We start from the raw sequence: 25,943 nt of genomic DNA on the forward strand, positions 1-25,943 counted from the left end.
AACTCTGTGCTACCACTTCAGCCCAAACTGCTCATTTTTGTGCTGTTGCAATAGTTCCCTAAATGGCCTCCCTGCTTCTCTCCTTGCCTTCCTATAGTCTGTTGTCAGTCTAGCAGCTAGAGGGATCATATTATTCATTTGTTCAAAACTTCCCAACAGTTTCCAATCTCAGAGTAAAGCAAAAGGCTTTATAACTTCATACAAGGTAGAATACAAACTAGCTTGAGCCACAAGCTACTGACTACTCTCTGCCTTTCTGAACCATACAAGCTTTTATGGTTTCCCTGTAGTTCCTAAATCACACCAGACATCCTCTTGCCTCTGCATAGCATGGATCTCTTTCCTCCATTGGGTTTGCTCGGGCCTCCCTGACTACTCTATTTAAATGAACAGCCCTGGCTGATTTGGCTCAGTGGATAGGGTTTCAACCTGAGAAATGAAGGGTCCTGGGTTCAATTCCGGTTAGGGGATGTGCCTGGGTTATGGGCTCAATCCCCAGCAGGAGGCATGCAGGAGGCAGCCAATCAATGATACTTTCTCATCATTGATGTTTCTATCTCTCTCTAAAATCAATAAAAATATATATACATATTTTTAAAAAGTAGAACCTGCCACTGGCCTACCCTAACCCTAGCCTATTCTATATTATCCCTAGCGTATTCTATATTTTTTCTTTTTCTCCACAGCACTTATTATCATATTATATATTACATTACTTATTTATTGATTATTCTGTCCCTCTACTAGACTATAAGCTCCATGAGAACACGTAACTTATAAAATTTTCTCTAACTTATCTTTATTTCAAAACAAACCTTAAGCCCACATGAATTTTGATTTACATTTATATACCACTTACTTTCAGCACCTAGGACAGCACTAAACTTGTGTGCTATCATTTTTGTTCACTGGGATGATGAATGGAAGATAAGTAACATCAGTTACTAATGACTGCTTTGATTATACTGATTGAATATCAATATGTGTTTTCATGGACATTACAGTAGTTGGAAAACCATTGCCCTGTCAGAAATTTTCAATCTATCATTATTTATGTTTTAGTTATCAAAGTGCTACCAGAATACAAGATCTTTTAAAATCTGTACAAGGGTACAATAAAATAAACTTTGGGTTTTTTAAAGCATTAGAATAAAATACATTAAATACCTTCATATAAGTTGCATTTAAAGACATACAGTCACCATACTGATCTCTGTCTATTCTGTCCTTGTTAACATATTTTGGGCAAAATATCCCTTGAACCCTCTTCTTAGAAAACTGCATATATGCACATTCATATATTCAAATCCATGCCTACAATATCATCGAATTCAGAGTCCCTTAAAGCCTAAAATGTTGTTAGTTTAATAATCAAATCAAGTACAAGTTATAACATAAAATAGAATCAGAACAATAATGTTCTATATATTCGACATTACTTTGATTTCACCTAGTTGGTACTGAAATGAAACTCCAGCTACATTCTTTTGCTCTTGACACAACGTGCAGATACTGAGATATCAACACACATAATTTGAAAATAACTTGGACTAGAATAAATCAAACACTATTTACTTTCCAAATATTGCATGCATAAGAAAAGTTTATCTACATTCAATAATCTTAAGATTGAACATTATCTTATCTTTAGCAAATAACCACTTAATTTTTACCTTTAAGAGGAAAATAATAAACAAAGCCAAATGTAATTTTTTTCATCTGGTTATCAAAATATTTATTACACTGCTATAAGTTTGTTACCAAACAACAGAAGGAAAAACTGACAGAGTTTGAAAAATGAGAAACTAATTAGCAAATTACAAAGCTGACCTGCAGCAGCATCTGCAAGTTGAGAGGAAGGCACTGCTTGTGACATTCTCTGACCCTTCAAAAATGAAAAGAAATGTCTCCACAGTGCACTGGCAACTGCAGCAAGGTGGCGCTCTCTAGCCGACAATGAAGACTGCACAACTAGGTCCACATTTTCCTTTCGAAGTTCCTGACACAATTGTTGATGCATATTCCTAAAAAGAAACAAAAATATAGCTAACATCCGACAAACGCTTACAAAAATCTTTAAATACATTTTGGACTTTTAAACATTCATGCCACATGAAAACTGAAGAACCATTTTATATAATTAAAAGCTTTATGCTAAGACATTATGCATTTCTGGTTATTTGATGGATGAATGATGGCATATTAAGCACCATAAAGTTAATGTTAATTACTAATGTCAACCATTAATTATATGCTTTTTAATATGTCAGATCTAAATGAGAAACAGGCAGCTTCTGAATGAAGGTCTGCATTTTGCAACTCACTGTGACAAGTGATTTTACTTACAATCTAGACATGAAAACAATTTTTTAAACCATCTTCTCCTAAAAGCTTTAGGACACTGCTGTACCAAGAGGAAAGTAAGTATATGTGGCTTATGTGTGGCATTCTAAGTTAAAATATTTTCCTTGTTTAGAAAAGACATAGGACTTGTACTATTATACAAAATTGTAAAGGAGACAATCTTAGCATCGTGGTCCAGAAAGATCCCGTCATTTTCACATAGCACATAACAATAAACAAACGTTAGAAAGTTATTCTCCATAAAATAGTAAACCATGAATTCAGTACTGTCTCAAATTTTGACTCATGATTTGCTCACTTTTTTTTATTTCAATTGAAAATTTAGACAGAAATATTAGAAGAGGAAATACTAAGATATTTCATAGTGATCTGGATTTAGAAGGCATTTATGCAATACGCCCAGCAATTAATAATGGTTATTTAAAACTAAATGCATACTATGATATTATTCCTGTTTCTGTTTACATTACTGCTATATCAATTGAGAGTATACACAAATGCATGGATACCATCCTTACATGTTCTTTTTTCAATTAAAGGAAAATCGGTGAAAATAACTGATGAAACTAAGGAAGAAGACTTTTTGAAAGTAGAATTTCACTTAAAATAATTAGTTCTTGAACAAAGAGATAAGACATTAATCCCATATTCCTGATGATTTAAATCAATTTACCTAGGGGAAGGGGACATATGAAATAACTATAGAAAACACAGAATTAACTAGTACATGTAACTAAAGCAATTCCACAAAAAGATCAAACTGCTGCAAGACCACATCTTAGTCCTTTTCATGTAACTACAAATAAGCAAATATTATTATTATAATAATCAAGTATACAACATTTGGACTCTGTGACACTTTACACTGGAATTCTTGGGTAATATCTAATACTACTTCAAGTACTGAAAAAAAAAGAAAAGCATATAAATGCCTGGGGAAAGAATATCATAGCAAGCAGTTCTCAGAAAAAGCTAACTAAATATCTGGTATTTTCTCTCTGTGTAAAAACCTGCCTGGCATGCTTTCAACTTGAACTAGTGGTTAGAGAATCATTTCAGGTCCTTTAGTTTTCAATAAGATGAATATCAAACCACTAAAATACATTTGGCAACTAACTCAACTGCTTGCATCAATATAGCAAAGTTCATGAGTACATTTTAACACACCAGAGTCTAAATAAAATAATACCACCATTTGCACAGCCCATTTATAGCTTTTTCAAAGTACTGGTTTCAAATGATAATAAATAACTTTTACTTGGATAGGATGGATTTTTTTGCCCATTATTTCTGAATCAGTAAGCTTTTCTTCAGTAACTAAAACTATTTCCTAGGAAGGGGTATCATTTCTGATCATCCTCTATGTGCTAGAAATTCTTTTAAGTAAAAATCAGAACAATTGTATAAGATAGGTATCATTAATCCTCTTTATAAATGATAAAGTAAAATAATGTACCTCAAGGTCACATGGATAAGAAGGGCTGGCCCTAAAATCTGAACATAAATCTGATTCTGAATCCTGTACTTTTCTTTTACACACTAAGATACACTCTTATGCACTAAGACACACATGTGCACGCACACTTTAAACACTGATAAATTCTCTCCCTACTTGGGTTGAAAAAAATTTCACTAAGCATAGGAAAAGAAGCTGGAAAAGCCCTATGTAGGTTTGCCTTGCAAAGAGCCAGAAGCAATACCAGAATTCTGTATGGGGGAAAAAACTATAAGATACCAAGAAAAATGCACTGAAAAGCAGTATTTATTTGTTTACTTATTTATTTGTTAATCCTTACCCAAGGATATTTTTCCATTGATTTTTAGAGAGAGTAGAAAGGAGTGGGAGAGACAGAGAGAAACATCAATGTGAGACACATTGATTGGCTGCCTCCTGCCCATGCCCGACTAGGGCTGGGGAGCAAGCCTGCAACTAAGGTATATGCTCTCTACCAGAATCGAACCTGGGACCCTTGAGTCCTTAGGTCACATGTGTCAAACACAAGGCCCGCGGGCCAAATCCAGCCCGCCAGGCCTTGCAATGTGGCCCGCACCGCGCTATGATCACTGCACTCCGCTGTCAGTTTATGTCATTGTCAGTTTATGACTGTTCAGTAAACCATTCGGCCCGCGATTTAGGCTGGATTTTAGATTTTGGCCCCTTCTCTGATTGAGTTCGACACCCCTACGATGCTCTATCCACTGAGCCAAACTGGCTAGGGCTCAAGGCAATATTTAAAATGGGCAACAAAGCTGAACCATTTTTTACCTCTCCACAACAAAATGTTGAGGTACAGGGGAGTATAACTAAGAGTATTATGGGGATCTGATTCAGAACTCTGAAAACAAACAAAGAAACAAACAAAAACAACCACAAACCCCTTGGTTAAAAAATTAAAGCTAGCAATTAGACTCTCCAATGTAAGAGTTAACACAGCAAAAACAAGTTTCAATTAAGTACAAGACACTGACCCCTATACAGACTTGTTTTAGAAATGTGCAATCACTTAGTATTTTGGTATGAAAAGAAGCTATATATCCTGGAATATGCAAATACTTCCTGCTCCATGGTTTGTATGCTAAAGCAGTGTCAGTCTGAATAAGAAGAATGATAATCTGTTATTGTAACACAATACAAATGTTTTTAAAACCTTATAATCATTTCTGTAAACATGAAGAAATCAGAGAGGCAAATACAGAAAATGCCAAGGATTTACTGCAATGTAGATCTGAGGGAAGAATCAAATTTCTGCACTATAGTAAATATAGTTAGAAATACCCATGCAGTCATAGGTAATTTTTTAAATCACATTTTCTGCACCAGAATACTAACTACGCAAATATTACAGAAGAATACGTTTATTATATTAGACGTGGCTGCATACCTCCTGAAGGTATAATAGATAAAAACATAGATAAAAACATACACATTGAAAGAAGCTCTGTCACTAGTGGTAACATTATTAAAGAAAACACAAAACATATAAAATCTATAAAGAATCTAATATAGTTCTAGATGTCATGGCTATTTTACAAACCATTTTCTACATTCTTCTACAAACAGTAGAAAAGTAAAACTCAATATATAAAAGTAAAAATATGAAAGCACTAAAGGTAAAATGTGATTTCAGGTAAAAAGAAAAAAAAAAAGAAAAAAAAAGGTATCACAAGAGATGTAGACTCTCCCAACACTTGGCAAAATGTTGTGAGTAAAGACAAGCTTACCATGGGTTAAAATCACGTTGGAAAAACACACATGGAAATATACATGCATAACTAGCCCACTTATATTCTAAAAGGTGCAATATAGTAGAGTAGAAAATAAAATTTTCCGAATGTCTCAATTCAAATTTCAGTTCACATAATAAAAACAATAGCAACATCCAGCATTTATTGGAATTTACCATGTGCCAAGCAACATGCTAAGTGTTTTATAAGCATTATTTCTCACCCTATGGATTAGGCAAAGTTATGTTTCTGCCATTTATTCTGTGACTGGAGCTAAAGTTTAACCTCTGGTTAACAAGTAATAGTCCTAAACTTAACACAAATATTCAAAGAAAAATTATCATGCTAGAATTCAGACTTAAGTTTTACAGCTCATCAAGATGATTGAGGGTAAAGACCATATTTAAGCTTGGTTGAAGCCCTTTGACATTATAGCTATAAGACACTCTAGGCAGATGAATGGTATGACTTAGGGATTTCTAAAAAAACAAAAACAAGACAGCAATCACCACTTGACCGCGACAACTCATTTCCAAAGGCATAATGCCACATAACCTTGTTCTGTTTATATTCAGTTTAGGCACTCATTTCCAGAAACTCACCACCAAATTCAATAGCAAGTATGTGGTAGAAGAAATGGTCTCAATATAAAGTCAGTCAGTGTCCAAGTTTGCCTGTTAGCAGAATACCACATGGATAAGATCTTGAGTTATGATCCAGGATCTTTGTCCTTGATGTTAGAGGTACTTCAGAGGTAAGATCATCTCTGTAAGAAGTCTCACAATAAAATACACACACACACATGCCTAAACGACCAAACGATTGGTTGCTATGTTGTGTACTGATCACCAGGGGGCAGACGCTCAACACAGCTCAGCTGACGGACAGGCGCCAGATGTAGGGTTCACTGCTGATGAGCACAGCTGTGGCAGTGCACCTGAGCAGTGGGAGGTGCAAGCAGGGCTGGGATGAGGGGGAGCTGTGTGGCCTGGGCTTGGGCTCCTCCCTTACTACCTGTCCCTTTGCACACTACTACATCCCCAGAGGGGTCCTGGATTGTGAGAGGGTGTAGGCCAAGCTGAGGGACCCCACTGGTGCACGAATATGTGCACTGGACCTCTAGTATTAGATAAAGTGCTAAAGTCATCACACTAGTCTTTTGGGATTTCAAATATGTTTTTCTTTTTCTTTAACTATAATTAGCAAACATACACATACACATACACATAAAATAGTAAATTAGGTGTAGATTTTGCATAGAAGAAAAATAAGAAGGAAAAATCCTTAGCAACTAATGGCTAAAAAAGAAAATTAGAATACATTTATCTGCAACACAGGTAATAATGTGAACAGTTTATAAAAAAATGGCCTTTATTTTAGAACAGAGATCTCCAATCTCTCAGTTTGTTTTTTTCATTATACATGGCCACAAATTTTTTGCCACTCCTTGGATCTAGCAGATTTGTGACTGCTATGACCAACAGACATGACATTATGTGACTCCAAGACTTGGTAATAAAAAACTATGAAGCTTCTTTCTTCTTTGCTGGGAAAACTCAGTCTTAAGAGAACTGAAATGCCACGTATTAAGTACAATTACACTGAAAAAACACTTTCAAAAATAGGTAGTACTTGAGTTAACTGTCCTGGCTAAGCCTGTCTTCAGCCATTCTAGCTCAAACACTCAACATGTAAGTGAAGAGGAACTGGATCCTCTACCTTCACTTGGTTTAGTCCCCAGCCCTGTGAATTACCCTCAGACAGAATCATCTTAGTTGAGGCAGAGAAGAGCTGTTCTTGGCTTTCCAATTCCCACCTTATAGAATCCGTAAGCATAATAAAAGAGCTGCTGTTGTGATATTTTATGCCACTATGTTTTGTCATGGCTATCTACTATATACTAAGTACTATGTAGCAAATAGGGATTAAAAGGTGAGAAAGATATATATATCTGACCTCAGGGAATTCACAAATGGGAAGAGGGAAGCAAATTCTTTTCATTATAAGTATAATCAAGGGGTAAGATCTGCAACAGAGCAAAGGCAGACTTAAAACAAAATAGCTATGTTTTAAGGCTCCTAGGAACTATCTATAATAATCTCAGAAATTCTATAGTTGTTTTAGGACAAATGAATTGCAAAGGTAAAAATCATTTGAAAAAAAAGCTACTTTATTTTTCTCCTGTCCCCCAAAACAGCCATATCAAGCATGTACTGAAACATTTTATGCCGAGTATCATATTTACTTTTAATAAATTTTATACAGTTGTTGCTTTCACCATTCCATTAATAACTGGTAGATTTTTATAAGTTTCATTTAAATTTCCCCTAGATATAGGATAATATATTTATGAACCTAAAATCATCTTTTAAAGAAAATAAAAACATCTTCCACAACCTAGCTTAAGTCTCACCATCTCACTTTTTTGTGTATCAATCACCAACTAAGTCTGAATTTTATTTTTAAAAAGTTGTTACTAGTCAATGTATAAAATTAATAATCAAAATCATCAAAAAGAAATAAAAATACAGACTTGTTCAGAAGAAAACTGTATTCAACCATCAATATATGTCTTAATTTTAATTTAGTTATAGTTACACACAGTCAGCTCTATCCACAAATTACTGCTGCAATCATTAGAGTACATTTTACTACACATGCTCTGTGGGGGAATGTGCTTTTGGTTCAAAAGAATTCAAGATCATTTTATTAAAGATAAAGACACAAAACACTTTCTGAGGTCAAATATTCTACCACAAGTTTTCTAGGTCTAAATTCCACCTGTGAGCACTTTTTCCTAATTGGTGGTAATAAATTCCCCAAAAGAAAGCGTCTAATGGTAATGTTGACTGATTCTTTAACTACATGTACCCAAATGTTCCTGTCACAGTGAAATTTGCTCTGTAATTTACCTTAATGGACTAGGTGTTTCAATAAATAACTGAAAATGTCTAGTCTCTTTTCCCTCCATTTAAATCAAACCCACTTCTAAGTCAACAGATCGTCTCAATGTATAATTACAATAGTTAATGCATTGGGAAAAGTGACATTCTTTGATAAATAATTTTTTTAAAACCTCTTAAGCATTCTGCATCCTCAATATTTCCTTACACTCAAGAAATGCAGTAAATTAAAACAATCAGACACTACTAACCACTGCCAATTGTGATAATGGAGCTAAAAATCTTATATTTGGCTCTAATAGTGACTGTTTTCAGTTAAAAAATCAGTCAAACAAAGAGTCATAAAGTACCTAGGGATATTTTAGAAAGAATTTTCTTCATAAAAAAATATAACCAATTTTAATAGAAATAATAGCTTAGTTACCACTGTAATATAATTTTAAACCTGGGGTATAGAAATAAGTCCTAGAAGTTTATAAACCCCTGGAAATTATGTGTAAAGTTTGCATATGTAAATGTGTTTATTTTTATGACAAAAGAGACTATAGTTTTCACAAAAAGGTCTACCTCAAATGAAATGCAACCTACCACTTAGGTCTGTCACTTTTCTTATACGTACCACTTATAAACATCTAAGTACAACCTGAATGCCTCCTCTAGATTTCTTATCCCAAATCCTCTTCTCCCTCTTTTTTTATTTTCCCACTCTGTGCTTCTTCTCCTGTCCCCAACAACCCAGTGTAACATCTGTATATCAAATACACTAACCTAAAAGAAAACTTTGAATTTTATAAAGAAAAAGCTGTTACTAGTCAATGTATAAGAGTAATTTTCAAAAAGAAACAGAAGTATAAATTTATTTGAAACAAATTTATAGTTAACAGTCAATAAATTTCTTAATTTTAATTTAGTTATTCCAGGTACTTAGATATACACACATTTCTTTCTAGAGATGCTATTTGCCCTGTTTATTTTTATTCTAATTCCTTAAAAGGAAGAAAAGATAGGTTGAAGAAAGTTCTCCTAAAAGATTACCCATTGAGTCAATGATCTGTGGGGGTTATTATAAGCTCTATTATTAGGGCTGAGAGTCTCAAAGATTGTTATGTTACTAATTTTTTTTGCAAGGCTTCAGCAAATGAGCCGATTTATCTGGCTCTGCATGCTTGGGGCTTGATACATGCTATTTGTACATGACAGGTTTCATCTGCATAGCACAGCTGATAACATTTATCTGCACATCAAAAACACACCTCATGTAAAAAAAAATTACACATATGCTGGGATAAGAAGAGTTGAGTAAAAGACCGAGGATATCTCATAAAATGGAACCAAACTAAAGGAAGATCTCCAATTGAGTATGAATGTGCAACAAAACTATAAGAACAGCTACAACACACACACACACACACAAAAAGAGAAAAAAAATACTTCAAACAATAATAAAACTTTATGTTCAATGGTTCATACAATTTTATGACCAAAGAAGAAATCTTTCAAAATAAGTATTAATAAAGTCCCCATTGATTATAACCAACAAAAGAAACTTAACCCCTGAAATTTACTCATGTGGGGGGAAAATGTTTAAATTGATTGTCGCTATGGTTCACAATTAAAAACCCTCTGCTGAAACTTAAATTCCTATAGAAAAGTAATTTTAGACAACAGAGAAACAAACAAAAAGATAACCAAATGTAAGACTGCTTTCCTTTCAGAAATGATAATTAGCTTAAAAGCATCTGTGTCTAAGATTCTGAAAGAAGAGCATAACCTATGTATCTGAATTATAAAGTAATAGCAAGGTTATTTCCAAATTTCCAACAGATGATATATAACATTCTTTTGAGAAACATCAGTATTTTTCTTTGTGAAGTATACATCAAGTTAAAGAGTTTGCTCCTATAATTCATCATCTTTCAGAGCATAAGGCTATATTGGACTTCAAGAAACCTCTACTCCTCCTCTTCTCAGCATTTGGTAATATAGACATTAGAACTAATTTTCTATCATTCAGGAACAACTGTTGGATCACTAAACTTGTATCATCATCACCTCTGCAACACAGTAAAAATCACTGCTAGAACCAATGGTTTATTAGATCGAATCCACCATCAACAATGTCAACTCTGCCTGGTTGTGTTAACAGGAAAATGTTTTACGAGTTCCACCAGTGGGCATCAATTTAACTTGCAACACCAGCTATGCTGTAAAACTGTGAACATAATTTATAGGGTGACCTGTGTGAGTGGGAAGCAATATCTAGGTGAAACTTCTCACAGTCTGACAAAATGCTTTGATTTGCACCATTCAGATGATTGAGCAAAAAGAGTTTAAGCAATCACCACCAATAGCCTTTATCTCCAAATGCAGTAAAAATTTATTACTCTATGAGTGCAACCTATTGCTTTAGAATCAGGCTTGATAGAATAGAAATGATTGGATAAATATTACATTTTCAACTGGTACACATCTTGTCCATTAGGTTTAAATATTGGACAAACCGTGTGTTTAAGATAAACATCAGTCTTAGCTGATTCCATCACACAGTACATTTAGAAAGCCTCCGAATGTTTCCATAGTAACAAGTTTGTGCTTACATATAGCTGAGGGTACATGTTCATTGTCAATTAGGAGAAAGTAAACTGAGAGACCACCGAACTCTTCTTAAATAATTTACCTTTATCTTTTACTTAGTACTTAATACAGTTGACAGTATTTACACACACAAATATATTGCTTTGTATGAAGTAATCAATCACTCAAACAGACCCTTTCATAAATACATGGCTCATCCACCCATCCTAAATAACAGCTTACTATTCAGGCCCTCTCAGAAAATTTGAACTAGACTAGATTTCATACTCATGGCTACTGCTATGAGCTTAGGGAAAGATATTTACCTGACAACTTCTCTATCTGCCTCCCAAGACCATACACCTTTAAAGATGGAAATGGGCATCTCTGATTTATGTATCCAGAGCACAGCTCTCATGATTACTATATCATGCCCTTTAAATATCCTTTCTAGCATCACGGGAGGGATCCCATGCATATATCTTCAGTGCCATGGGCTCCTGAGGAACCACAGTAGCCTTGACTAATCTGATTAACACAGTGTTACTTTTTACTATTTTCTAATTTGGTTTAATTAGATAATGCAAGGTAAATTATATTATCTCCAATTTGGTGGTGGAAAAATGAACTCAATTGTTACATAACTTGATCAACAAGTACAAAAATAGAAATGTAACCCAGGTCTGTTTCACTCCAAATCATCTTCTACTATCAGCCATAATGAGGATCTTTGTTAGAAATGAGACTATAGTAATTAAAATCTTACAACTGAAGGTTTTAGAAGGTACCAAATAAAAGTGAAATTAGATTTAAACATACAAAGAATTATTTATAACAGGCATATCTTTATAATACCTGATTTACCAGTCTTTATTCATTAAAGAAATATATTACTAATCAAGGGATCATCCGGCAAAATGACTACTGGCCATTAACCCTGACAGTTGACCTGTTTTCCTTAATCAAAGTTTCTAGCCATGTCTTCATGCATTTTGTTTGCCACATTAAAACAAATGACTGCAGTGTACAAAATGGGTATAAAGCAAAAACCTACTATTTAGAGACAAATCATCCTACACAAAGCGATCTGTTATAGTAATACTATTGGGTCGGCAGCTAAGTAATTGCGGGTTTCACACATATATGCTTCAGTTGAATTTTTAGGTTTGCAGACGTAGTACAAATGTAAAACACATTTTGTTATTTGATAGTTGGCTATTCAGCTGTTAATCAGTAAAAAAAGTTTTTTGATCTGTTTTGTAGTTTTCGTTTGGCATTCGTTGAAAAATGGAAAATCAAAAGGAACATTTTCGTCATATTTTGCTTTTTTATTTCCGCAAAGGGAAAACGCATCGCAAGCTCATAAAAAGTTATGTGCTGTTTATGGTGACGAAGCCTTAAAAGAACGGCAGTGTCAAAATTGGTTTGCCAAATTTCGTTCTGGTGATTTTTCACTCAAAGATGAAAAACGCTCTGGTCGTCCAGTTGAAGTTGATGACGCCCTAATCAAAGCAATAATCAATTCAGACTGTCACAGTACAACACGTGAGATTGCAGAGAAGCTTCATGTATCACATACATGCATTGAAAATCACTTAAAACAACTTGGCTATGTTCAAAAACTCGATACATGGGTTCCTCACGAACTGAAAGAATCACAGTTAACGCAACGCATTAGCAGCTGCGATTTGCTAAAGAAACGTAATGAAAATGATCCATTTTTAAAACGACTGATAACTGGCGATGAAAAATGGGTTGTTTACAACAATATCAAGCGGAAAAGATCGTGGAGCAGGCCAGGTGAACCAACTCAAACAACATCAAAAGCTGATATTCATCAAAAGAAGGTTTTGTTATCAGTTTGGTGGGATTACAAAGGAATTGTCTACTTTGAACTCTTACCACCCAACCGAACGATCAATTCTGATGTCTACATTGAACAACTAACGAAATTAAACAATGCAGTTGAAGAAAAGCGGCCCGAATTGACAAATCGAAAAGGTGTTGTATTCCATCATGACAATGCAAGGCCACACACATCTTTGGTCACTCGGCAAAAATTAATGGAGCTTGGTTGGGATGTTTTGCCACATCCACCATATAGTCCTGACCTTGCACCATCTGATTACTTTTTGTTTCGATCTTTACAAAACTCCTTGAATGGTAAAAATTTCAATAATGATGATGATGTCAAATCGTACCTGATTCAGTTTTTTGCTAATAAAAACCAGAAGTTTTTTGAACATGGGATTATGATGCTGCCTGAAAGATGGCAAAAGGTCATTGATCAAAATGGGCAATACATTACAGAATAAAGTTATTTAGTTCCATGAAAAAATTGTCTTTGATGTTCTTTAAAAAATCCGCAATTACTTAGTTGCCGACCCAATAGAAGAGACTTAAGCATTTAACTTGAATGCCTAGCAAGATCTTTTAAGCTGTTTTTCTTATCTTGTTCTTCAAAATTCAAAACTAGAAAATCCCACTTGACTATAAAATTTAAAAAAAAATAAAAAGAAAAAGGAAGAAGGTTGTCCCTTCTAGGATTAACAAATGCTTTTTGTAAGATTTTAAGTGAGATTAACCTTTTGCTCACAATAGGACTGGTTATTAGTTTTATGTTTTTTACTGCCTTTAACTCAGGTAAAAATCAATATAGAGCGAGACAAAGGGCTCTAGAGGGTTTGGCTACACCAGCTTTCAGTTTGGCTCCTGCACAATTCTACAACCTGCTGAGGCTGGGAAGGATTAGCCTGCTTGTGTTGAGTAAACTGATGCTACTCAATAAACAGTTTCTGTTGTAAACCCCTTAGGACTTGCAAAGCCACACTAGTTGGCAATAGACCAGATAAGCTGCAGAACCAGCTGTAATCTCATTTAGACCTGAGCTGATCCTCCTGTCCTTTCATTCCACAGGATCAAAGCAAACCACTGAGGAGGCAGCTGTATTATAGCGACTCTGCTTGCTGGATGCAGTAAACATTTCATAAATTCCACTCCTTGAAGCAAGTCTCTACCTAATCTACCCAGAGCTGGGACAATCAATGGATTTCTGAATTCATTAGGCTGATTATTACAGGGTAACCAATTTCTCTCTGGAGAAATGTGATGATTGCAGGCCAACTTTATAAAGCAACTCCTATTTCTGACCAACCTTTTTTTCTTGAAGGGCCCAAATTTTGCCACACAATATCAAATAACAATGATATAAAAAATTAATTAGCTCATTATCTTTAATGCACATTAACAACTGAACAATATGTGGAATTGAATTCCTCTAGTTATAACAGCTGACCACCGCTCAAATACATCCAAGTTTTAACAGTGGCCACATTTCCATGCTCAATAACTCAGGGAGAAGGCCAAGCCTTGCTGTGAACACACCATATGCTGGCCAAAAGTGATATTAAAACAGAACACAACATTTAAAGTTCCAAAATGAGAGTATTAAGTATTTTTTTTAAAAAGTGTTTCTTTCCCCTTACTATCTCATCTTATTGGAAATTTAATAGGAAATTAAACTTTAAGTTGTAAAGCTTTAGAAAGAAGCCACCACTCCCAAATTTAAAAGAATACAATTGGATATATAATGGACACTGAAGAAGCAGGTATTAGTTATCACATCACAGGTTACTATTCAAAGTAAACATAAAAGAAATGAAACCAAAAACAGATGTGCAGGGCTATATATAAAAAATCAGCATTGAAAATTATCAACTAATAAATAATTTAAAGCTGAATTCCAATAATTCAGAGGAACCCAATGGAACATCAACTCAAGGAGTACAAAGTTTTTTTTTGTATTTAGGCTCTGCAGTACAAATATGATACCACACATTCTAGCCATTTTATAAACCTTTAAAAATGTAAAAACTATTCTTACAGTTCAATGACTGTACAAAAACAGAACATTGGCCAGAACTGGTCAGTAGCACTTTAGTTTGCCAAAACCTTCTAGTCAAAACTACTCACTGTACAGTAAGGACCCAGGCCCTGAGGAACAAGGGGTTCTTGTGTGTTAACTGAGCAAGCAGGTGTCAGCAGCAGAATTCAGATACATGGAGTCACACTCTGATGCTTTCTACTGCCTTCCAAATTTACCCCAAAATTATTTCTGAAAGAAAATGTGTAAATAACTTACTGCATTTCAGAAACATCTGAAAAAGGTAATCAAGAATATCTAAGACATGTCAATCTAGATAGCGCACTAAAGTGATCACTCATTAACTGTTCCAATCCTTTCCAAGAGAAAAAATGCTGCATCTAATGATTCACCTCTTTCTAATCCATTCTTCAGACATAAAAGGGTCCCATTTAACATAATCACAGCAAAAGTGATAAATATCGAAATCTTAACTCTTTTAATATTTGCAAAATCCAGATCTTTGTAATAATACACAATAGAAAACTGCAAAACTGTGTAATTATATTTTAATTGTATTGTGAGGCATGCATTAATCACAAAGTTTAAGTACCAAGGATAGAATTATAATAATTCTGTAAAACAAATTTAAGCTGGCTAAGTAGGTCAGAACCACCAACATGCAACAGGAGACCTCTGGGAATTTATCAGTTAATGGCTATTTATGTGCAAATGAGTGCCCTCCAACCCTTCAAAATCCTGTGTAGCTGAAGGGTATTTCTGTTAACCAGGAGCACTGCTTAACTGCAGAGGCATAAATTAAACCATTTTATTGGAATGATTTTTAATTCCTCTACTTTTCTCTTACCACACTCCCTGCTACCTTTCTAGAAGCACAATCTGCAGAATACATTTAACAGAAGGTAAAAAAAAGAAAAAAGGTGGCTAGAGTTTTCAAAATTGGTCTCTGCTAACCCCCACATGCGCATGCTCGTGATATCTGCAGTAAAGTGAAAGGAAAACATGTCTTACATTTCACATTTTCCAAAGGGGACTTACATTATTACCAAAACTAAAAGTTTCAATATAAACACTACATTAACACATTTTTTTTTTTACAATGAACTATCCTACATAATAAAAGGCTAATATGCAAATCAATTGAACAGCAGAATGAAAAGTTTCTATGATGCACACTGACCACCAGGGGGCAGACGCTGAACGCCTGAGCTGCCCCCCAGGAGTCGGTGCACTCCTAAATGGGGAGCACTGCTCCATCAGAAGCCAGGCTCATGGCTGGCGAGCTCAGTGGCGGTGGCGGGAGCCTCTCCCCCCTCTGAGGCAGCACTAAGGATGTCTGACTGCCAGACATCCTCCAAGGGCTCCCAGACTGTGAGAGGGTGCAGGCCAGGTTGAATTTCGGGCACTGGGCCCCTAGTAATAAAATAAAATTCTATTTTATATCCTATATTCTTAATCTTCTAGAAGACTAAGAAACTCAATGGAGTTTGCATAGATCATAATTCTTGTCATAAACCAAACTATATACATATCAAAGTATACTCTGAGGAAGGGGAAAAGGTGTTTTCTCTTTGTTAAAACCAAACCAAACCACACCAAAACTCTAAACACTTCATTTCTAACTTGCCTCAAAAGAAAATGAAGCATCTAGATGTATTCTAAAGGGGGTAAGGGATAAGCAGAATAAAATGATCAATGTGGCATAAAAAATGGTTAAAAATCCCCCACTAAACATCTATTATCATGACCATGCCAAACTTATACAAGGGGTGTGATAAGTTAGATACTATCTAACTTTTAGATTTTAGATAGAATAACAATTATCTAAAATTACTCTTTTTAAAGATTTAATATAGCAGTAATTTAAATTGTGCTAACATTTCCTTGGTGTTCTTTATTTCCCATCAATAAATAAAAAGTAACCTAATGCTAAGTTAAAGACAAGTACAGTCCAAAATATGACATCTAGTATCTTTAAAATTACAGTATTTTATATAGCACAGGTGACACCATGGCACTTCAAGCTAGAATAAAAAATGTAGTATTTGTGGGAATTCTATTTCCAAATAAATGTATCCATCTGTTAAAGGTCATGACCCCATTTCGAAAGGAACTTTCAGAAGCTAAAAAGAAGGGCTCACTTGAGCTCCCCTGCACCCCCTTTTGGTTAGGAGTAATACAGTGGTCATGCCAGCGTCTTGGAGTCACAGGGAGATTATTCATCAGATCTTTAACAAGCACTGCCCCAAGGCTTAATTAACCCTGCCCATAGATCCACAGGACCTTCTCTTATTGACGAGAGAACAGACACATAGGTGGCTTGCTGAAGGAATACCAAAATGAAGAGCTAGGCCTCATATGAAGACTATCCCCTCCAAAACAACGTAACACAAAGAAGAGAACTGTGGACGATATGAAGTCACTGAAAGCTACCAATTTCTGCATTTATATGGCTGAAATACAGAACAAATGATATTATTTTGACATCCTTAGGGTAATGAGGTCAACAGCATCATGAGAGAAATCCTAGACTATAGGATTAATGAAAAATTTTAGCAGTCTGGAAAAATTAGCCAAATCTAAAATTTCCCTAATTGCTCAAAATGTTGTTTAAATATTATGGTCCGAGTATAGAGCGCCATCCTGAGTCATTATATCATCATTTTTCTTTTGTCCCTTTATCAGTCAGCCCAGACTTCTAAACTCTTTCCATACCATATTGTCTTTTAAATTACTTTTAGTTCTTTTCAATACAGCCCTTTCTACCACAATGTTTCATTACAATTACTTTGTTTTGTTTTTAAATATATTTCTGGATTAGTAGACTTTTTAATTTTTTTAATCACAATGGCTTCCTACCTGGTGTCCTAGCCTCAACTTCCCTTTTAATCCATCATGCATATATCTGCCAGAACTATCTATGTACTCATTCATTCATTCATTCATTCATTCAACAAAAACTTTATTAAGCAACCCTGTATGTGAGGCACTTTAACTGGATACCTAAGGCTGAAAATAAATATATAGAGAGTCTTATATTCCCTGACCTCAAAAAATACCATTCTTGTAAAGGAGATGAACAATTATGTACAGGGTACCCCAAGGAGGAAGCCACTTGCTCTGCCTGGGGAGCCTGGAAACCTCATAGGAGAAATGCGTATTTTCACACAGTCTTTTCAATGAAAGGAATTATGTTTCCCACACAGAAAAGGAATCAACGAATATTTCAGGAAGGGGGATTAAAAGTACCTGGTAACATCTTTTTCTCAAGGAGCTTATCATTCAGTGGGGGGAGAAGAAAACATGATGTATTTAAAGTACTGTTCTCACGTCCCTATATTAAAAACCTATAGTCCTTAATTTCCTCCTTGTCCACGTCTATAATCTTTTTAAAAAAATGTTTTATTGATTTGTTTAGAGAGAGATGACAGAGTGAGAGAAAAACATCCATGAGAGAAAGTCATGGGATCAACTGCCTCCTGCATGCCCCCTACTTGGGATCAAGCAGGCAATCCAGGCATGTACTCTGACCGGGAATTGAATCTTCAGCTAGAGAATACCTGGTGCCTCTCTCATGTCCTACCTAGTACAAGGTAAGAAAAGCCCACATAAAGCATCCAAAAATATCTGCCTAAGTACTACCATTCGCCCACTCAACCTACTTACTTAAAATCTAGAATTCTTCAAATTTTTATTCCCAGCTGAGGCATAGGAAAATGAGAACTGCCTCAGCATAATAAATATGTTATTAAGTAATAAATTAATACTTGATTATTATGACTATAAAAAAAAATCCATGTACAAGGTAGCCACCTCAATATTTAACAACTAAGTTGTTTTTCAATGTATAACTAAAAATCACCAATTACTGGCCAAAGTAAAAATATTTGATAATATTTCTAGCACTGTAAGTTGGTGCTTAATAAAATTCTTTTTAATTTTAATTTTTTATTTTGTGCAGGCTATATAAAACAAGTAAAAAATTGGGGGAAGGGGAAAACATTAAAGTTTCAGAGAATGAAAATAGGAAAAAAGTAGATGTCAAACAAAAGAAATGTGAAAAAAGAAATGTAGAAAAATATATCAATGAGAGTGCTATAATTAACAATTTATTAAAGACCTTACTTGTGTTTACAAGTGACTAGGTTTAATAAAAAAGAGACTGTGTTAAAGATTCAAAATCAACTTTTGTGCTGCTATCTACATAAACACAACTGCTAAAGATTTTTAATAGTGCCCTTCTAACACAAATGCCACCAATCACTATGTGATGTAGTGTCTCTGACTTATTGAGATATAACCACAAACTTTATTTTGTATAGGGAAATCTCAGTTAAATTCTGTAAATGACAAAGTTTTAAGAGTCTTTTCAACGTTTGTCTATTGTTCACAGTGTATTTTATTTGTTTATATGTCTGACTCACTACACCGTGGGGCACTGGTGAGTAGCGATCTGATTTTATGTGTGTCTATTTTCTCGAACACCAGCACGACATCTGCCACAACAGGTACTCACTGGGCTCTCAATAAGGCTGTACTGACTTAAAAATAGTTTTCTGTTTCAGACACAGGCACAAAATCAATACAGCCAGAATTCTCCAAGCAAAAAAAAAAAAAAACCTAGGGAAGGAGGGACACGACCAAGAAAGTAGAGCAATGTGTGCTAGTACTTTTATTTCAAGGATAAGCAGTATTCTTTTTGTGGGATACCAATGAACTCTTTCAGAATGGAGCTCTAACAAATTTTAATTTGGAGAGAAACTCTGAATATTAAATTTACTTACACATTTACTTCTCTAAAATAATGGACAAACAGTAAGAAAAATAACCATCATTAGGTACTCTGCTAGATACCTGACATATATTATCTCTTGTACTTTTCAACCCAGTTCTTAAATATGTATTATTATACACATTTTACAGATTAGAAAAATTGAGGTTCAAAAAAATTACATGACTTAAGAATAAGGTGGAAGAAAGTGGCAGTCAGGATTAAAACTCACATTTGCAGCCTTTTGAAAAATACAATAATATCTTTTACTATTATCACAAGTAATTATTTATTCCATATATAATTGAAAATTTTATGTGGAATATAATACAAAATTAATTATTCCATACATAATTCACACATAGTAAGTTGCAGAAGTAGAAATTTGTTCTGCTGGTTTTGGTGTTGGGTATGTTAATAACTTACAAAGTTGAACCACCACTAATATCCCAGTTAATAAACTGAGCAAGACAAATTTTCATGAGGATCTTGGAAAATCCGATAGGTACAAGAACCAAGCCAATTTAAAATCATGTAAAGCTTATAGCTCCTTCAATGTTCACTGGGGTTAAAGGTTTATCCTATATAATAAAAGGCTAATATGCAAATTGTCCCCAAGGGTGGAAGCTCAACCGACCAGGAGTTAGACATGCACTGACCACCAGGGGGCACTGGCAGTGGAGGAGCTGCTGGCCCCGATGAGAGCAGGACCATGCCAGGATGGTGGAGCAGGTGAGTGAGCAGCGCCAGGACAATGTGAGTGCTGAGGGAGGCCCAGATGGCACACGGGTGGCGAGGGAAGGAGGCGGCGGGGAGGCCAGGCGGTGGGGAACCTGATTGTCCCCGATCGCTGGCCAGGCCTAGGGATCCTACCTGTGCACAAATTTCATTAACTGGGCCTCTACTTTATATATAAAAGCCAACTGACCTTAATGACTAGTCACTATGACGCACACTGCTGTGGCCAACTGACCTCTCCCCACCCCTGGCCCAGCCCCAATCAGCCCCTATTGGGGCAGGCAACCAGATCCCACCCATGCACGAATCCTGCACCCAGGCCTCTAGTTATAAAATAAGATACTATGCAGTCTTATACAATGCTTGTGCAGACAGAGATGTCTTTGATCTTTTATAGAAAAACTGAAGTTGTAGAAATTTCCAAGGTACAATCTCATTTTTCCTTCTTAAATTACAAGAGGTGGTAAAAGTACTGTGGGTAAAAGAAGAAGTAACAGCAGTTTAGAAGAACATTCTCCACAAAAGTGGTTCCTTTTGTGAGAGGAAGGTTTAGAAAGGGGATGACTTTTAGGTTCTGCAGCATACATTTCTGTATTATTTACATGTATATAGCTACCTTTAATCCTCACCCGAGGATATTTTTTCCATTGTTTTTTAGGAAAAAAGGGAGGGAAAAGACAGAGAGAGAAACATTGATATGAGAGAAATAGATCGATTGCTTACCCTTTGCACATGCCCCGACCAGGGCTGGGAGTCGAGCTTGCAACTTGTTCTTGACTGAAATTGATATGGGACCCATCAGTCTGCAAGTTGACATTCTATCTACTGAGTCAAACCGGCTAGGGCTGCATTATTTATATTCTTAACAGAATAAGTGAATTTTGACAATATAAAAAAGAAATGCAGTAAAAACTCTCTCTAGAGCTCTAAGTGCTTTAGAGTTATATTTAAAACTTTAGTTTATATTTGATATTAATAGTAAGAAAAAAAAGAGGCTTAAAGGAAATAGTAGGGAACCTATATTGACAAATACAAGAAAATTCTTTTTTCAATTCTGGGATAGTATAGAGTTTTACACCTGTCGTTTTATCCCAAATTCTAGAAGCTTTCTATCACTGCGTTTTCAACATATAGAATTTATTTTGTTCTAAAGGATAATTTAAAAAAAATTTTTTCCCAAAGTTTTCAACCAGGTAAAAATTTGCTTCTCTAGATATAATTATGGATACATGTCTGTTGTATTTGTACAATTAAAATATAGCTCTCAATTTTAAAAAATAAGTATACCTAAGATACTGTATTTTAAACCAACTCATTTAAAAAAGAGCTTCCACACATAATCAAACAAACATGTCCAGGAAGATCTAAGCCTCATTTAGAATGCTGTAAATGGCACCCTGGGATTGTGCAGTGCCGTTTATACAACAGGAACCATGAACCCTGCCAAGACACAAAGACAGTCATCACAACTTTGTATCTAAAAGTAAAAACTTCAAAACAGTATCCACTTTCATCAATAAGAAATGGTCAAGCTGAAACCGGTTTGGCTAAGTGGATTGAGCCTCGGTCTGCGGACTGAAGGGTCCTAGGTTCGATTCCAGTCAAGGGCGTGTACATTGGTTGCAGGCACATCCCTGGTGAGGGGGTGTGCAGGAGGCAGCTGGTCGATATTTCTCTCTCATCGATGTTTCTAGCTCTCTATCCCTCTCCCTTCCTCTCTGTAAAAAATCAATAAAATATATTATAAAGAAAAGAAATGGTCAAGTAAACTATGGTATACCCCATGGTAGAATATTATGAAGCCACGAAAAATAACATTGTAGATGTCACCGATATGAAAAGCCATCAATGACATATTCAGTGAGAAAAGCAAGACATTAACAGTATTTAATCCCAATTTTGGATTTAAAAATGTATAGAAATAAGAAATATCTAGAAGGCTATAAGAAAATATCAATAGTAGTTCTCTCAGCAAGGTGAGATAAGTAATTTTTAAAAATAAACCCGTCTACATTTTAAAAGTTTATATCACAAACACATAATAGCCTAATATTGATTTTTTTTTAAAAAAAAGAAATTACAACTGCAGGAATAAAATGAAACAAAAGAGGTCTCACATCATAGTGTTGTTCTGGTTTTTTGTTTTTTAAAAAATAATTTGACTTGTGTGAGAAACCTTTTCCTTCCATCCCTTTCCCTAAGAGGGAGATTTATGCAGCATAAGTTACATCATCAAGGGTGTTTTTCACTTTGTATTTTTATCAGGTATTTTTCAAACTGTGCTAACACTGTGGTTGGCAATCTTTTGTTAGATCTTGAAGATTAGTTGTTAGTAAAATGCCCCTATTGATAAAAATACATAATTGAGAGGTCAACCAACCCAATTGAGGCCCCATGAAAGAACACTGTTCCAGAAGGAGTAGACTGGGGTTTCTTGATCTGGGTAGTTTCACTTCATAAATGGATTACTCTTGGTAAACTAGAAAATTCTAAAACAACCAGTTTTCCAATAATGATTTTTTTTTAAAGCCACCTGCTGCTAAATATGCTCTAAAATAATAGACTTTTCTTTGCATCCTACTATGGGCAGCTTTTCATGACCAGAGTCCCAAATTCCTGGATGTCCACTGAGGAGGCTCTTTTATTCATTCTCTTGTATTGGCTTCCAGGAAAACTGCCAGTAGGAGGCAGCAAGGACTGGCGGAGGCAACAGTGGCGGCTCTCCTCTGCACAGTAGTTAGCTGCTGGCTTCATTCTTCTGTCATTATATAAGCAAGATGACACTGTTCTCTAATCCAGCCAAAGCTGATAAGTACCATCAACCTGTCACTTCCTACATTTCAAATTCTAACATCACAGCATCAAAGAGTTTTTACATTTAGATTTCTTTTGCTGGCAGCAGCCGGTAGCCTCTCATTCTCCCACGGTGTTCTAATGCCGCATTTGCACACCGGGGTTACTCCCAGACTGAATAGCAGGTCATCCCCTGCTCACTGAGCTCATCTGTGGCCCATGTGCTAGGCAATTTAGATCCAATCAGCCCTTATTTAGCTCAAGAGTAATGAGCAGCATAGTGACACAGACTTAAGCCTGACCCTCAGGACACTGCTCATCAAGCAGTAAAACTGTGACAAAATCATTCATCTTCCACCCGCTGGCAAGAAATAATACTCGCACTCACTGTATTACTTTTCAAGATAAAAAAAAAAAAAGTCCTGAATTTTCATGATGTGAGACATTAATTTGCAGAAAGCTGAATTCCCTTAAACCCCCCTGTTGCTATGAGCTCACCAGGGGGAAAGAGACCTTAGGAGACTGAAATGGAATAAAGAAAATTGCTCCAGCTTTCTTTCCATTTTAAATAAGCCTTAAATCTGACAAGAGATATCCTAAAGAGAGAAAATATATATATCTTGTAAGGTAAAGAAGAAACTATTGAAAATGAAGAATTCCAGATGCTAGTTTCACTCTTTATATTTGTCCTCAATTTTGTTAAAATATAAATAAAATTTGAAGCAGAGCAATTACTCACCCTACTTCACAAGGTACATGGAGAAAGGTAAGGAATTGTTCTTATAGGCCATATGGTGGCAAAAGTAAATTCATATCTTGAAACAAATAGGTACTTTGATGCTAAGAAACACAAGTTAAAGAAAATAACTTTAGAGTAATTACCAGAACATGGTAAGGATACCTAGAAATATTTTACAACTATAATGAATATACTTTTCTACAATTTATAGTGCCTTTGGAGGTTTTATTAATCCAAAAATAATTAATGGAATAATTAAGAGATAAGTTTCCTTCCCTCACTGACATATCACATCATTAAAAAATACATCTAGTAGCACTACACTTATTAGACATAAAAGTTTAAATTATTATTTGTTTCCTCTATTTCCCTTTGATAACCAAAAGCCACAATAACCAATTTATCTTAATTTCCTTAGCCTGGGTCCATTTACTGAAATGACAATTTCAACTGTTTTTACAGCAGAGAGTTAACTTTAGCAATCCTGTCACGAATGGGATTTACCAGCCTTCACTATTTATTATGACAACATGTCTCTGGTTGAAAAAGCAGAGCAGTGTGGTGCCATGCAAGAACAAAGTAGTGATACCTTCTTACAAACTCATTGCTGAGTTCATCCAAAGCTTCAAAGATCTGGGGGGTCTAAATACCTATTGTGAACCATGGGGTTCAGACAAGGAACTACAGTGACATAAATAAGATAGGGAAAAGTAGCTTTCACCTCACCCCAACATCTTTTGATTTATTACCATTTGCTAAAGAGAAATATCCCAGTGCTTGGTACAGAAAATATTCATGGCACTACTGTTCCCTAAACAACTGAGCTGATACACTTCAGAAGAATGACATGTTTCCTTTACAGAGTATAATTCTGGTTTTCCTTGTCCTTTCATCCCAATTTCTATTTCAGTGTTCTTTCTCTACTCCTCCCTTCCCTTCTTTTCTTCTCTAAATGTAAGAGGTGGATTTATTGTTTCATCTCAGAAAAAAACATCTTCATTAACTTCAAACTTAAAGAACTATCAGAGGTCATAAAGCTCCATTCACCTACTTAAAACCAGAAGTGATCGTCAAAAAAAAAATCTTCTATACCCGTGGTTGGCAAACTGCAGCTTGTGAGCCACATGTGGCTCTTTGGCCCCTTGAGTGTGGCTCTTCCACAAAATACCATGGCCTGGGCAAGTCTATTTTGAAGTGGTGTTGGAAAAAGTTAAAAAAATTGGCTCTCAAAAAAAATTTCAATTGTTGTACTGTTGATATTTGGCTCTGTTGACTAATGGGTTTGCTGACCACTGTTCTATACTAATAAAAGGGTAATAAGCAAAACAGACCAGAAGACCTTCCAGAGACCTTTCAGACAAAGCCGGGGACTTGGCTGGCCTGCAAACTGCCCCCAAATGGTCCTCAGCACCTTGGCCAGGCCAGCCACACACCTCCTCCCTCCCGCTGCCAGCGAGTAACCCCACACTGAAGGGAGTGTGACCAGCCTGTAAAGGCCCTCAGTTCCTCATCCAGGCTGGCCACACCCCCACCCGATGGGGGCGTGGATGGTCTGCAAACCACCCCAAGCCCCTCATCCCCCAAGAGGACCTCCCACCCTGATCCAGGATCCGCTTCAGGGCAGACCAGCTGGCCCCCACCCATACAACAGGCATCTATACTAATAAAAGGGTAATCCTGTCTAATAAAGAAGGAATATGCTAATTGACCATCACACCTCACAGAAGGTGGCACCCACAGCCAATAAGGGGGAATATGCTAATTGACTACCACTCATTCAAAGATGGTGGTGCCCACAACCACAAGATGGCAGTGCCTAGTCCCCTCAGTGCCCCAGTTGCCCAGGGTAGGCTGGAGACACAGGCAAGCCTCAGATGTTGGCTGCCCAGCTGCCCAGGGTCAGCTGGGGTGTTAGTGAGGGACAACCAAATGACTGAACAAGCAGGCTGCATA

At 35.8% G+C, this 25,943-nt stretch overlaps 1 protein-coding gene across 3 annotated transcripts in view; it reads right to left on the reverse strand.

Annotated features, from left to right (window-relative positions):
* The window catches only part of MMS22L (MMS22 like, DNA repair protein), a 95,418-nt gene that overhangs the window by 28,324 nt on the left and 41,151 nt on the right, over positions 1 to 25,943 (reverse strand). For all 3 annotated transcript variants that reach the window (XM_084890824.1, XM_084890823.1, XM_084890825.1), the window contains exon 15: positions 1,831 to 2,024. In XM_084890824.1, coding sequence (XP_084746950.1) covers positions 1,831 to 2,024 — 194 coding nt within the window. The remainder of the gene's footprint in view (positions 1 to 1,830; positions 2,025 to 25,943) is intronic.

Source organism: Pipistrellus hanaki, assembly GCF_964339955.1.
Source record: "Pipistrellus hanaki genome assembly, chromosome: 7".
Classification (NCBI taxonomy): Eukaryota; Metazoa; Chordata; class Mammalia; order Chiroptera; family Vespertilionidae; genus Pipistrellus; species Pipistrellus hanaki.